Here is a 14,767-nt window from a genome sequence, read left to right as displayed (position 1 = left end):
TATGTCTATGCTTTGACCGTCCGGTGCTTGATGATGAAGCTGGCAGAAACGGTTGAGGTATGGATGGAAATTGGAAAAGGTTTGAGTCTCTCGAGGGTCGGTGCTGGCCTGGAACAAAGGTGGTGCCAATTGCCATTTAATTCACCACTCGGGCAACCTTCCAACGGCAAAAGGTCATACCTAGCTGAACATAAAGTACGTTCAGTCATCAGTGCCAGATTGCCAACATTGGTTCCTGAACTTCTTGGCTTCAACTTCGATCGTAGAGTACATAGCCGCGCAGCAGCGGAAGGAGCCGCCACACACGCGGGAAGTTTCCTATTTCGTCGCAGGTACTACTTTAGTACCTACCGTACTAGTACCAACTACCAACTCTACCAATATACATGTCGTCACCGAAATGTTTCATCTTAAAAGAGCATTCCACGGCTCCCTTTTCGCAAGGAGTTGATCATGTGAATTCTTTGCCCATTTGGCTGCCAAGCCATGCGTGCGGCCGTATCCGCTCAGCAATCCAATTTCAGACTGCAGCTGCCCATCATCCACAATACCATATCACTCACAGCCCAACGGGACCACAATATGGAACGTGACCGGACGATGAGTCCTTCGAATGAGACCCCAACACCCATGGCGAAGAACACAGCGCGACAAAGCGATTCTCCTATTCGCAGTCGGCTGTTAGGACGCGCTTCGACCATCGCGGATATATCGAGTCCTCTAAGACATCGCCGAAGCTCCAACTTCTCGGATTCCGTCGAGAGCACGCGAAAATCCATTAAATCGTCCACGGAAAGTCTCTTACTGCCGACAGCGACGAGTCCCGAGCTGGAAACAAACCATGAACCCTCTCATTGGCACTCTGTGCCGCTCGCTCTGGCGCTGCTCCCGGCCGTAGGTGGGCTGTTCTTTCACAATGGAAGCGCTGTGGTGACAGATTTGACCTTGCTGGGTCTGGCGGCGGTGTTTTTGAATTGGTCTGTAAGACTACCTTGGTGAGCTTCAGTCCAACACATTTCCTTGCTATCTAAACTTACACCGAGGCAGGCACTGGTACATTTCAGCGCAGTCCGTCCAACTCAGTGACCAGCTACCATCTAATGATGACTACATTTCCGACACCATTATCGAAGAGGGCAGTGAAGAGGAGGAACAACATACTCCACCTGTCTCACCGCTAGACGGAGCCAATGATCCTAATCCAAAGCCCGCACAACCTTCTCCGTCTCAAAGCCCCGCAACAAGCGAGCTTCGGATCCATGAGCTTCTTGCACTCTTAATGTGCTTCCTTTTCCCAGCAGGCGGTGCATGGCTCCTCCACCACATCCGTGGCCAGCTTACCCGCCCATCAGAAGGCCTCGTCTCGAATTACAATCTCACGATCTTCCTTCTAGCCGCCGAATTGCGCCCCCTCTCCCACCTCATCAAACTCGCCCAAGCGCGAACCCTACATCTGCAACGAAACGTCAATACCAATGCCTACTCCGCTACCTCCAGAAACATGTCTTCCGCTACGATTGATGGCCTACAAGACCGTCTTGCGGAATTGGAAAGGCACATCGCCGACACCAACACTAATGGCACGAACGGCACTGCCACTAAGTCGCCAAGCCCAGATCTAGTCACTCAAGTCCGCAAAACCCTCCAGCCCGACCTTGACGCCCTCAACCGCGCCGTCCGCCGCTACGAAAAACGTGCCACCCTCCTCTCCCTCCAAACCGAGTCCCGCCTCCAGGATCTCGAAAAGCGCCTAGGTGACGCGATAACTCTTGCTGCAGCCGCAGAACGCAGCTCACAGTCTTCTCGCCAACGGAGAGGAAGCGGTGTCGGTCTGGTGTTCGATTTGTTCGATGATATGGCGGCAGTGGCGTCGTTGCCGATACAGATTTGCTGGACGGTAGTGGCTTTGCCCTGGAGAGCCGTTGCATCTCTCATGGGATCAGTGGCGGCAGGGGCGGAAGGTTGGGTAGGGAAGAAAGTTAAGAGGGAGATGAGGACCGCGGGCGTTGTTGAAAAAAGAGCAGGCAGTGGGAGTGAGAAGAGGAGGTTGCAGGGGAGAGCGGGGAAGAAGTTGATGTGACTTGTATTATCAAAAGGAGTTGGCCAGGGGCCGTGGATGAAAGGAATCTTTCATGCTGACAGCATAGAGAAAAGCAACGGGTGGTGCTACTGCAAGGGACATTCAACGAAAAGCCTACGGGGGGGAAGTCCTAAGGATGGGCAGGCAAATTACGTTGCTTTATGATTACATGTGTTACGGACACACCCTCTTACGACGAACTGTACCACTGTATACCATTGTACTTATAAAGAACATTAGATTATCAAAAAAGCGTAGTTAAACAACGTACTACTACTACTACTACTACTACTACTACTACAATAAAGCCATAGATGATGCTACTCCATCCACACGCGTGTCTACTGAACCCACTCTATGAAAAGATAATCACGTCCCCCTCCCAAGTGCGCACATGTATATCAGATGAGCATGAAAAACCCCTTCCCCAAAACCGGCAGTGGATACGCTTAGATCGGAAGTTCCACTCTCCGCCCACAATCGATCCCCGACCCCATTCCCAATCCCATCCCCAGCGTCTCATCCCCGATATCGTGTGGCTATTGAAAGGGGGGAAAAAGGATAAATAGGGGGACCGGGGGAGGGGGTTTCACGGACGGTGACGGCAGTAGCTCTGGACCGAGTATGCTGGTCCGTTTTTACCTATGCTGTTAGGGGCAGTGGGATTGGGTTAGTCAATCCGATCGCATCGTGTGTCCGTTGTTTGGGTAGGGTGGGAAGGGATACAACACAGATTGGTTGACGGTTTGGTTGATTATATTGAGATAACAGACATTGAATTGTTGTCGATGTGGGAAAAATTTGTGTAAGTGTATGTATGCTTGAATATGCTCATGAATATATGGTTGGCGACAACGCCCTCGCTCTGTATCCGGGCCTTTTGCTTCTTTACTATCCGAACGTCGGGGAAGGAGTGGGTATATCCAACTGGTGAAACCAGAAAACAGAATCCAGACTCCGTGAACTCGAAATCAGAACCAAACTAAAAATATCAAGATCAAACGTGAAGCAATCTGGAAGGAACGTGACAGAGTCAGGCAAGGCTTTTGTTCGCCTCCGCCTGCATCTTCCGCATCTGCTGCTGGTGCAGCTCCATCATACTGCTCTGTCTCATACCGCGGTCCATGACATTTTGTGTCACGGTCTGGTTGACCCTTTGCTCTTGCCTGCTGCTACTCTCACGCCGCTTCTCGGCTAGGAGATTCGCGCGGCGGGCTTCGATCTCTTGGTCACGGTAGTGGGCTGTTTTTGATGCTTGAAGGCTGGCGCGCCATGCTGAAATGGTGGAGTCACGAGGCGTGGCTGAGGGACGCCTGAATAAGGGTTGCGGTGTTGGAGAGGGGCCGTTGCGGGAGTGGATGGGCGTAGTTGCGCCATTGTGGGAGTAGATTGGCGTGGTTGCACCTGAGCTTGGGCCGGAAGATGAGCGGTGCCATTGAGGAATAGAGTATGGATTCTGTTGGAGGAGGGTTTTCCGCTGCGAGAGGGAAATGTTGTCGTCTTCCTTCAGGCCGCGCAATGCTGGGTGCTGCTCTTGGGTAGTGCTCGATGCGCTGGCCCGCAGAAGGGATGTAGAAGATGGTCTGTTGTGAAGCATGCTGTCGCGTTGAGACATCAGGTGCGTCGAGGAGGGAGTAAAGCGAATTGGGAAGGAGGCTTCGACGCCTTCTTCTATTGGAGACTCGATCAGTGGTGAGCTCATTATGGGACTTGAGGTGCTGCGAAATCCGCGGGCAGAGGGGACGGATGATTGGGGAGAGCGAAATTTGGGGAGAGGTGGCCGATATTGTTCTCTGCGGCTTTGAGTGCTACTGAGAGATGTTTGCGACGGGGATCGTTCCATGCTGTTTGCTAGGGATTTCTGGGAGGGCGTTCTTTCCATAGCTTTTTCGCGGGTTAGTTGATGCACAGCTGGTTTGAGCTGTTGCGTATCCTGCTGTCTGTGGAACGGGTTCTTGGATTTGAAGTAGCCCGCGGGCCTCTCACCTAAATTGTGCGTTTTGACGGTCAGGATTGAAGCCGGTTCCGCGTTTTGTGGCGTCTGCTGCAAAGCGCGGATATCTACTGGTGCAACACGCTCGATTGGCTGCGACGCGTCTGGAGCTCGGGTTTTCGTAAACTTGAGCTCATCAATCTCTGGCAAATCCGCTCCATCTAGATGCTTCGCCCATTCATTAGTCCTATAGGCCGTCACCAATCTTGAAGCGCCTCCGGGTAAATTCATACTGAGAAGATTATTTCTGGGTTCAGGTGCCTCTGACTCCGCTGCAATATTCGCTTCCAATTCCATGTTTGGCTCCTCGGCGGTCGATCGTGCGTCCGTGATACTGGCAATTTCAGAATCTGGTAAAGCTACAGACTCTGGCCGGGGATCTATCGACCGATTGACGTGCTGGGCCTCCTTGGCTTGGCTATCGCCTGATGCCATTTTGTCTGCGCTCTGTCCTGGCGGTTTCTCTGCATCTTTTCCGAGATTTGCACTCCGGTCTGCTCCCTGTATCAGTGCTTGCATAGAGTCTTGCTTTCTGAGAATCTCAAAAGATGGCTTCTGATCTCTCACTAAAAGCGCTTCTTCCTCAGAGTCATTTTCCTCGGATACGTCATCAATAGTCGCGGCTACCGACGAGGCTCGGTCAACGTCGGGCTCTGGAATCATCAAGGCTTCCTCCGACGTGCTTGCAGCGATGAAGCTTCGTTGTGACTTTTTGGACAGCTGTCGTACGATAGACGTGCCTGATAATCTCTTGAGCCATCTGTCGGTCACGTGCTCCGAAGCAGCAGATGCGGCAACTGAAGAGCGTCCATCTTCGCTTCCAGAATCGGGATCCGGCGCTTTAAACGGCAGGTGTGTGATTTTTGGCTTCAGAGTAAGCTTCTGGTCTACCGACTTGAGTGCTGCAGCATTTCCGAGAGACGCCGAGGAGCAGAACGGTTGTGATGTACCAGTCTGAGACTCGTGGATGGAAAGCTCTCTGGATTCTCCTCTTGAGCGTGCCAAATGCTGACCAGTAGCAGAATGGGTAGGGGAAATTTCATCATCCTTGATGACGTGAATTGTGACTCTTTCACCTTTCTTTGGACTGTTTGGAGAAGCGTCCATTTCTTGCAGTTCAATGCCCTCAGAATCCGAGCGTCGGACATCTGAAGTTCCAACAAGGCTCAACGAGCCCTTTCGAATACTCAGCTCATCCGTTCCAATGCCAGAGTCCAGATGCTGAGGTTTGCTTCTTTCACGATCACCATAGGCAGCTTCCCACGAGCTTCGTTCTCGCTTGATACCATCCTCAACCCGCCTCCCATGCTCTTCATCAGCCACATTCCTCTCCTCGTCTCTTCTTCTTTGCTCTCTTGCCTTCTCTTCCTTTCGTCTCCTGACTATTTTCCAGACCTTCATTTGAGACATGACGCCCATCGCGCAGACAATGACAATCGCTCCAGTCTCGACTTGTATGCCGCGGGTGATAGGATATGGGCTGTCGTAGTGGAGAGGGAATATCTCATTGTTAATATCTGTGTTCGATCGTAAGGTTACTATTGTGACTCGGCTTGAAAGGGAAGGTCGGCAACCTACTCCAGATGTATAGCCAAAACTCCTTGAGACCTGCACGACTAAAGCAGTCAATGCCGAGGACGATTGCAGTAGCTCCAGCGAAAGATGTTGATCCGATCAAGCCGTATGGTCGAGTATAACGGCTGATATACAGAGCTGGGGCACCAACGGTCAAGCAGGAAATGAAAATAATCTTTCCAGTTGTGTTGGGAATCGTCCCTCCAGCTCTAAGAACCAAGAACCACATGCTAAAGCAGAAGCCGCCAAGAAAGCAGCTAATACCTTCCGTAACATCTTTGAATAGGAGGGAACCGCCTCCGGCTATCAAGCCAGTAACGCATGCAGCCACAACATAGGCGCCCTGGGCGGCATTGGAGACCGGGGTATGCATCACAAATTCGATCAGTATCGTGACTGCCAAGGCGAAAATGTAGGCAGTCGAGAGGAAGATGTGGAGCCATAGAGTCTTGATGCCGACAAGGGCATAGAGGGCACCAGTGAGTATCAAGATGGGTCCTACAACAGCCAAGGCTGGCGTAATTTTCGGGTGTATGGGGAGCCCTTCGATCTTAGGCGTAGTGGTACCATTGACATTGAGTGAGCCTTTCACGATTGGCGTAGCCGTTATGAATGCCGTGGACCCCGATGCTGCGGCGTTGGTAGCTTTCGCTGGGGTTCGCAAAGTGCTGCTCATTCCATCTGATAAGGCATCGGGCGTAGCTTCACTAGGCGAAGATGTTGTGGAGTGGGTTGTCGAAGCAGCCGCTGCATCTTTGGTGGGGGTGGTAGCTTCTCGTGGGAGCACTGCATATCGTTGAGCTGTGGTTGTAGGGCAGTCTTTAACCAAGAGTATGGCCGAGATGGCTAAGTAAAGCCATTTTGCTCGCATGGCGGCAGCTTTTAGGCGGAAGGTTTGGAAAGGCAGGATACAGCGATGTCTATGGCCCAAAGCTTCTTTTCATTTTGTCCATGGACGCAGCAGAGTAAGTGATGTTTGGTAATGACGCCGTGCCTTGCAGCATCTGTAGCAGCAGTTCTTATAGTCATTGGACGTGGACAATTGAAAGAAGCTCGAGAGCGATGAAGAGGTGTTCATCAGAGAGAAAGGTATGGTACGCAGAGGGAAAATAAAGTGAAGAATAGAGCGAGATGCAACGGGTAGCCCAAGATCTGCAGTATAGGAAAATGACGCCCACAAAGGCTGGGCTACAGAAATGAAATCCATGTCCCGCATTGCAGGGGTGGATGTTGTAGTGTGTGGAGTGAAGAGGCTCTCGTCTTGCATGAGGCTATGAGAAGATGCCATTTCCTCCTAAAGGCTGATAGTATGAGCGGACCCAGCGGTGAGCCGGGGTTGACTGATCGACTTGTTTTCTTGGGCTTGGTGGCACGGGAGCCATGAACACGTTTTCCCTCTTTGGATGTCTTTGGACTGTTCTCCCTGGACCCCCTCGGACCCTACGCGGCTGGGGTTTGAGCAAGGAAATTTGATGCATTTGATGCTCTGCCTTTCATGCACTCGATGCAATCTCGGAAAGGTCGGAGATCACCCCACACCTTTAATTTCCAGAAACGCGGAGTCATCAACCTTTTGGTTGGCGACACGGTCTTGAGCGTGTCGCTGTGGTGCAAAGTAAGACCTTCCAATCGGTGACTTGGTCCAAATTACCGTAGATGGATAAAGAGTATAGGTACCTAGGTATGCAAGCACAAGCACACAAGCACTAGCATCATCATTGGAGGAAGCTGTGCTGTGCTGTCCAAACCCTGGAAAAAGACATTGCAATTACGCCAAGTGGAATGGCGTGTTCAGGGGCCTGGTTTTGGAGCTTACTACTCTTGTAGTAGTCTGTACCTTAAATACATTCAGCTCGGTAAGTAGTAGTGATGTGATTTTGACTTTGCAGTAATTACACTTTACAGTAATTACACGTGTAATTACTGTAAGACACATAAGCCTGACGGTCACGCTAGTAGAGCGCTAGTAGGTACTTAATATTTGGCCTGAAAGCCTCCTATTGGGAGGTACCATTTCCGAATAATGTAGTTGCTACATTGGGGCCTTGGGGGTACTCTTGCGAGATTTCTGCCATGGCGTATTCAAGAAATGAGGCTATACACATCTGAGGTACGTGTGTAACGTAATGGGACGTCTTCCAATGCCTCGCCCGCCTTAATATCGGACTTATCGTCGCCAGCCAGTATGCCTGTAGGCTCCGGTGCAGATAGATAAGCAAAATTTCTCCGCAGAGAATTGCCAAGACCATGGATTTGACCAATCAGAAGGCTTACATAAGGATTACTAAGTGTTTTACATGATTTACACGCTGTCACGCAGTTTTTGCCTTACATTACTGTAATTACTGTAAGGCACATGGCCTTACATGTAAAATCACATCCCTAGTAAGCAGCCGTACCCCGGCAGTTGGGGAATTGCGTGGAGATCTTCTGCTGATCATTTATTTTGGTGACAAGCGACAACGACATGCCTTCCTCTCTTCCAATAATGTCTGATGTACCTGTAATCTGTATCTATATCTGTCCTTTTCATTGGCAAGGATACTGCTCGGCTAGAAGAAAGATCAAGAAAGAAGAAAAGAAAAAAGAAAAAAAGGAAAATGGTCGTCATCAGTACCAGTGTCATAAGTCACCGTTAATAGAATTCTAGCGCACTTGTCGTCACATCGCCGATGGATATGTTCTACTGGTTCACACTTGCCATGATGTAGTTGTTTCCTCCCTTATCTTTCGCCAAGTGCATCTCTCTTTACCCAAATAAGCAGGATTCGGCGACAGTACTGTCAAGTGCTAGGCCGTCTCTGCAACATCGCCTGTTTGCCCTGCCTCCTCATTGGACTTCAAAGGAGAAGGGTCTCTCGTCACCATGATGCAAATAGAAGGAGGAAAAGTCACAAGCTCGCCACACAGGACCTGACGTGACTCCGTTGCTTGAATGGAGGCTGCGAGTCTTGATTCTGACTTCTCCTGTCATTGCAGTAAGCCATGATTGCAGTAATGTCTTCTTCGAAGTACAGCGCGACCTTCGACGTCTCATCTACAGAGAAGCCTTGGCAGACTAGGTACTGCACATTGTACAGAAGCATGAAACGCTAGCGCATTCAGAAGCGAATAAAGCGCTGGGGCTGTTGCTGACTTGTAGAGAACCGTGAGGATCGAGTTCAGATCATTCAGGCATGTGAGTGCATTCTAATTAGACAGGACAAAGCCGCCATCATGAGGCGCATCCAATTCCTTTCTACTTACGTATATCTTGCACAGCTCAAACACAAGCTTTAGAGTTTTGACAGCACCTACTCATCTAGCTACTCAGAAGCCATCACATTTTTCTACTCAACCATCACAGTCTTCTCCCTCCAGTCTCAACGTGATACACCTCTCCAGCACCATCTCCCCAATCGCGTTGACTCCATCACCTCAATCAATAACAACTGGCGATTCGAGTTCCCGCAGTACAATTGGCACATCCACCATCGAGACACGTATGATGAAAGTTGATACTTGATAGACGAGGAAATGCAAGGGTTGGAGGAGGTTATTTTTAGCACGGAAAGTCGCGGCTCGCTTGCCTCGGTGATGGAGGAGTCGGTCAAGGACAAGAGAGGTTTGGATGTTGCACAGCTTGAGTTTCGTGCCTACACTGGAGGAGAATCTTACAGGCATGGAATCTTATAGTGAAAGCCCTGCATCAGACATTGGCTGGTCAGTGATCGCCCGTCTATCTGAAATTTCTCTTTGAGTACCAGCACCTACAGTCTCATACAGCCGAATTATGATAGCATTATGTCTTCGATCCCTTCCTGGCGGATCTTTTCCCCAGAACCGGGGAGGATAATGAGGTGGATACGTGCATTGATGCTGGCGCAGTTCTCGACCAGTCCGTCATGGAATATCGCAGTCATTTCGTGCATCTGAACTCTGTCTTCTTCGCGGAAGCTAAATTCATATAGGCGCTCGACATGTGCCGAGGACACTGCTGCAACCTCATCTTGACCGAGCGCATTGTCGTCATGAGCGTACCTCCACTAGGAAGTAGATAATCCGACTCCCACTGCCATACCTAATTAGATTCCGAGCCCACATGGTCGAAACTGTTGCTATTGATTCCTCAAAATTCTCCGGGAAATCACAGGTCGCCGGCAGATCGTGATACACAAAGCCGGTAATAGTCGCGCCGAAGCTGGAAGTGCACGAATGACGCGAAGAGAAGCAATGAAAGAGCGAAGACACTTGCCAGGGGTCCATTCATGAGTACGGCGACGCTGATCAGACCGTCGACTCGCACGTTTCCGCTATGAAAAGCAGGCGCCCTGGTGAGACATCCCTGATCCGACTCACCGATCAGAGCAGCAGTAAGTCAGTGGGTGGATAAGTGACCTAGGTCAGAAGAACCAGGCACGCTAGACGAGACAGAACGGAGTACTCCTCGATCTCCTCAATGACACTGTCATCCAAAGACCCAGAATAGCCCCCGTCCTCCTCAACGACCGGTCTCGCACACGTTGCGGAGCCTACCCCAGCACGATGACCGCCATGCCCTGTCTCGCCAGCTCTCCCCGGTCGCCGCAACAGCTCCGAATCCATCCAACCCAAAAATTTCATATTTGGGTCTGGGTGAGGCTCAACAATGGCCACGAAGCCCACGACGCCGGGCTCTAATCCCCGTGTCCTTGATTCGAAAGATGGTTGTGCGGGCGGCTGAAGTGTTGATGCTGTTGAAAATCTCACGATCGGGTCGATCGGTTCATGTAGGACCTGCATGACCCAGCTCCGTGGTTTACGAATCAGAGTTGCAGGATAGATAGAGGCGAATCCAAAAAAGGGACAGTCGGAGCGGTACCGATTTCACGTGAACGAGGATTTTTTTTGGGGGCTTTTTAACCGTCAAATCGTATTATCTCTTTCTTACTCGTAGGGGGTTGAAGCCCAAAACCGACGTAAGGATATAATTTTCCAGCGCCTTAGTTTGTAATTTCTTTTTCATTGAACAAGACCACGTTCAAGAGCAGGGGAGCGATGAAAAAGCAATGCTACATTACGGCGATACCAGCCTCTTATCTGAGCCGTGAACGCCCCAGCAATGCGAGTAACAAATAAATGGTATCAATACGCTCAAAATGCTTGAAAGCAATAGCAGTAGCAACATCAAACGTCCGCTTACTCTCCCCTCCCACTGCCTGCTGCGCTCCCGTTAGGAGTCTCTTCACCGTCTCCTTCATCATCTACAGCCCCGACATGCGGGTCTGGTATCTGAATATCCAGACACAGGTATCCCGTCCTCCTCAACGGTATTGCCTTCACCAGGTCCCCGTCCTCCTTGTCAAGTCCCTTCCTCCCTTTTGCATTCCACTCTTCGATTAGCAACTCCACATCCCGCGCCCTCTTCTTCACGCCCGCAAAGCCCAAATCCTCGTATAGCCAGCCAGTAGCTACGCCTAATACCGCGTCTAGCCAAGCTCTCCATCCGTATGGTGAGAATGCTGCTGTGAGCCCTTCATTAACATTCTTGATCAAATTTCGAAAATCCGATTCGCTAACCCAGGGACCGAGGACCTCGGGGTATGTGTGGCTGAATGTGGGCGCTAGGTCGCCCTCTATCATCCAATCCCTCGGTATGCGTATTATACGTGTCGTGCTGCGTAGCGGCGACGTGAGAGGTATGTGCGGGTTTGGGTGTGGGTAGCATGGGTGTAAGGGGCCCCAGGCGAGGTTTGACTTGGTAGAGGATGCCTGGTGGCTGAGACGTGGGGTAGAAGCACGGGATTGGTGGGTTGGTCGATGGGGTATGCCATATTCAAGATCTTTAGCTGGGGTTGGTGGGCGTTTTGAAGGGCTGTCCGAGTGGAGACTGTGCTGGGAGGGTGTGGGGGTCATTGCACTCTGGGCGAGGCTCAGCCTTTTGGGCAGCGGTGGCGGTCGAAAGTAGAATGGGTGCTCGCCTCGAAGGGACCTAGCGGTTCTGCTGTGCGGAGTTGGATTTCTGCCAGAGCTTAGGGGTTCGACCTGGAGGCTGCTCTGGCGTGGGAGATTGCTACGTCGGAGAGGAGCGGCCTTGAAGATCGACGGTTTGGTTAGGAGGGCCAATTGCGGAGCATGGCCTGCTAGCGACAAAGTTGTGGTGGCATCAGAGGGGGCAGCTGTCGGAGGCGAACTGACGACCGCCGAGGAATTTACCGGATTCCACAAGCTGTGGGATTTGGAGGCCCGTAGAAGTCTTCCGGAGAAAATCAAGGAGGCTTGTCGCAAAGCCCTTCGAGGGGATTTGTAGACTGATTGTCGAGGGTTTTCGGCTACTGGATCCTCGACAAAGAGGCGATTCTGTCCCCCCTTAAAAATATCGCCGTCATTGGGGATCTTGGTTGATCAATGATGATTGGCTGCATGTCTAGCGCGCTCTAGCTGCATATGCCTCGGTGGAGAAAATGCAGGGCTCTTTCTTCCCTTTCAGAAATTCTTCTAAACAATGAACGCTCTCTCTTCCAATTCAATCATTCTCAAGATACTGAAGCATGCTGGATGGGATGGTTGACTTGCTCCAGGATTGTTTGCTTGATTTGAACCATTATGTGAACGTCATCATTTCATGAAAATGAGACTCATCAACGGAAATGTCCGCCATCCTCAGCCACTCCACGCAGGAACCCATGGTAGAGTCAAATCAAGAAAGTATCACTCGTCTGGCCACTGTCAGCTGCCAGTCCATTTACCACTGCTTCGAATATGTATCCCGGCGTCTGTTTCCGATCTAAAGTACGTGTATGGAGCAGCGTTAGGCCATGTCATGATCAAAGAGCTTGGAGATATCTGGCTTTACGTTGATTGTGCATCGCTATCTGGCACTTCATGCCAAAACGGGTGCGGTAACAAGGATTTTATTGCCATCATTGACAATTCACTGCTACGGTCTCACCGCCAACAGAATCACCATCCAGCGCACATAGTTGCTGCAATTTCTTGGCATGCTTACCCATACATCGTCCAATTTTCACGATGCCTCAAAGTCGACAGACATTCTTCTCGAATAGCTCAAGAGGAGCAAAACAAGATGCTAATGATATTGTCCATATTTTTGTACCATCTCTACTTTCGCTGACTTAATCGCTGTGACATTCACAGACTTTACCAACTTCGAAGTCGAAAACGTGCACTCCATCAAGGCCTGTATTAGGACGGTCCCTGCATAGATGCATTTTCCATTCGTCTTCGTGCCATCCAACTGCACGGTACAAGTCTCCAAGACCCTAAGTGAAGCCTGAGATTGAACGGCGCAACTAAGATGAGTAGAGTCCAGATCGATATTTTGGAGCAGGTATGGCTGGCTATGATCATAGCAACAGTACTTGCCAGTAAGTCGGTTTCGTTTGGAGCTGTTCTTTCGAATCAACCCTTGCCATGGACTGGGGATACCGCACCCCATGTGGAAAGAATATTCTCAATCGAGAAAGCTCATGCATACAGACGCAAGATAGGGCAGGCGAACGCGGCACAGAGAAGCTCGGCCAATGTATAGACTAAAAAGAAGAAGCATCCCAGTCTTCGCCACGTCAGATAGACAATTAAAGGGTTGATGTAAGAAGCGGACCTGCTCATGATCGTGGGTAATTCTAACCTGGCCGTGAGCATCCGACACACCTTCAGTATCCTGGAGATTTATTGTTGCTCACGCACCGCACTCGGGAGTACAGGCGCTTTATATGTGCAATGCCGTGTGTAGCATGAAAAGGAGAACGAACCTGACGCGATAGTCAATTCTCAGTCTTCGTGGTGTGATGTGTTCATGAATTCTAGGCATTGAAGTCTCGAATGTGCCTAGGAATTGGGGAATCATCGACAGTGACAACTGATTTTGGCTCCTGCATTGCTGGATGACGATGCCTTAAGAGATCTCGAAGAATGTGTACACTCAGTAGCAACATCTTCTTCCTCCTCGCATCTCCTTCCTTCCTCTGGGTGTACTCTCCCAGAGCTAGTTCTCCACCGCTAACACCCCCACCCGATTTCCCTCAGCCCATCATGATAACGCACGTGACCTTCATGTACATGGCTTGAAAGTAAGCTTATTCCCATTCCTCGTGAAGTTCCCCGCAAACGCCCAATTCAAATAGCCCCCGTTCCCCTTGAGCGTGAAATCCCCAGAATCGAAGATGTAGCAGTCGTAGCTGAGAGTCTGTGTGGGTGTTTTGCTGACGAGTTGCTGATATTTGGAACCTTGGAGGTTCTGGTCGTGAGGCGGAAAGACGATGATGACATTCTTCTTTGGGTTGGCGGCGGTCACTGTTCCGATGTTTTGTTGCGTCCAGCCGTTGCGGAAGTTCTGGTCGTTGGCGTTGCCGCTGACAAGGCCGCTGACGCCGCTGATCAGGCCGCTGACGGCGCCAGAGATGAGGCTGGCCTTTAATATAAGAGGTGAAGTTGAAGCTGGTGGGTGGTTCAATATGAGTGGGAGACAAAGGTTGAGTAGATTTAATTGTTTTGCACCGGCAGTACCAGATTGGCTTGACAAGGGAGAGTATTGGAGGGTATATAACAGAGACGGGCCAACCCCAGGACAGCAATCCCAGCCCTGCCGCTATATATTGAACTCCAAGGCTGAGATCAATATGCAAAAAAGCAAACGCGACAGTCCCAGAGTCTAGCCGACTTCGAGGCTCCACACCAGGCGAGCTTGCATGATTCTTGATAGTACTCAGAATCGCTCGCCTCAGCCAAAAAGCAGTAGTTGGCCGGAGCTGAAAGGTTGGGGTTTGGGCCGGCTCGCAGATATGTTATAAGGTAGTTGTAAAGCAGCTGTCCAAGACTAGAGCTTTGAATCTGGGCTCGCTAAGAAGCCAAAATTTGACTTGCGCTGAATCGATCCCGTTAAGACAATAGCATAAGGCGACAACAGAAAGAGCTCGGGAATATGATGAGAAAGAATTCTTTTCTGGCATCTTTGGTGCATCGCATTGTGAACAAGCGAATGCTGACTCACGCTTAACCTTACACCCGATTAAGCGAGTCGAAGCGGTGCAAAGCTTGGGTATTTGCACAGTCCGCCAATATCAACTTACGAGTAGCTAGCTGTGTTGGTGCGCCACTGTAACAATGCTTCATCCACAAGAGAGTCAGTGAAAGGGGCC

General features: G+C 50.5%; 5 protein-coding genes across 5 annotated transcripts; 1 reads left to right on the top strand and 4 right to left on the bottom strand.

Moving 5' to 3' along the window:
• Positions 1-486: 486 nt before the first annotated feature.
• Positions 487-2,080, top strand: HO133_000466 (uncharacterized protein; the record flags this gene model as incomplete). The annotated part of the gene is made up of 2 exons (XM_037291405.1): positions 487-995; positions 1,048-2,080. The coding sequence occupies 2 exons, from the start codon at positions 487-489 to the stop codon at positions 2,078-2,080; spliced, it is 1,542 nt and encodes a 513-aa protein (XP_037152840.1).
• Positions 2,081-3,113: 1,033 nt separating this feature from the next.
• HO133_000465 (uncharacterized protein) lies at positions 3,114-6,519 on the bottom strand (the record flags this gene model as incomplete). The annotated part of the gene is made up of 2 exons (XM_037291404.1): positions 3,114-5,590; positions 5,652-6,519. The coding sequence occupies 2 exons, from the start codon at positions 6,517-6,519 to the stop codon at positions 3,114-3,116; spliced, it is 3,345 nt and encodes a 1,114-aa protein (XP_037152839.1).
• A 2,899-nt stretch (positions 6,520-9,418) lies between these two features.
• HO133_000464 (uncharacterized protein) lies at positions 9,419-10,409 on the bottom strand (the record flags this gene model as incomplete). Its single annotated transcript, XM_037291403.1, has 2 exons — positions 9,419-9,668; positions 10,072-10,409. The coding sequence occupies 2 exons, from the start codon at positions 10,407-10,409 to the stop codon at positions 9,419-9,421; spliced, it is 588 nt and encodes a 195-aa protein (XP_037152838.1).
• Positions 10,410-10,805: 396 nt separating this feature from the next.
• On the bottom strand, positions 10,806-11,522 carry HO133_000463 (uncharacterized protein; the record flags this gene model as incomplete). The annotated part of the gene is made up of 1 exon (XM_037291402.1): positions 10,806-11,522. One exon carries the CDS (start codon positions 11,520-11,522, stop codon positions 10,806-10,808), a length of 717 nt encoding a protein of 238 aa, XP_037152837.1.
• A 2,158-nt stretch (positions 11,523-13,680) lies between these two features.
• HO133_000462 (uncharacterized protein) lies at positions 13,681-14,319 on the bottom strand (the record flags this gene model as incomplete). The annotated part of the gene is made up of 2 exons (XM_037291401.1): positions 13,681-14,040; positions 14,305-14,319. The coding sequence occupies 2 exons, from the start codon at positions 14,317-14,319 to the stop codon at positions 13,681-13,683; spliced, it is 375 nt and encodes a 124-aa protein (XP_037152836.1).
• Between the last annotated feature and the right edge of the window lie 448 nt (positions 14,320-14,767).

This window comes from Letharia lupina, assembly GCF_014066315.1.
Source record: "Letharia lupina isolate WasteWater1 chromosome Unknown contig_10, whole genome shotgun sequence".
NCBI classification, from domain to species: domain Eukaryota; kingdom Fungi; phylum Ascomycota; class Lecanoromycetes; order Lecanorales; family Parmeliaceae; genus Letharia; species Letharia lupina.
The sequence above is the reverse complement of the archived record's forward strand: the minus strand, read 5'-3'. Positions and strand labels throughout refer to the sequence as shown.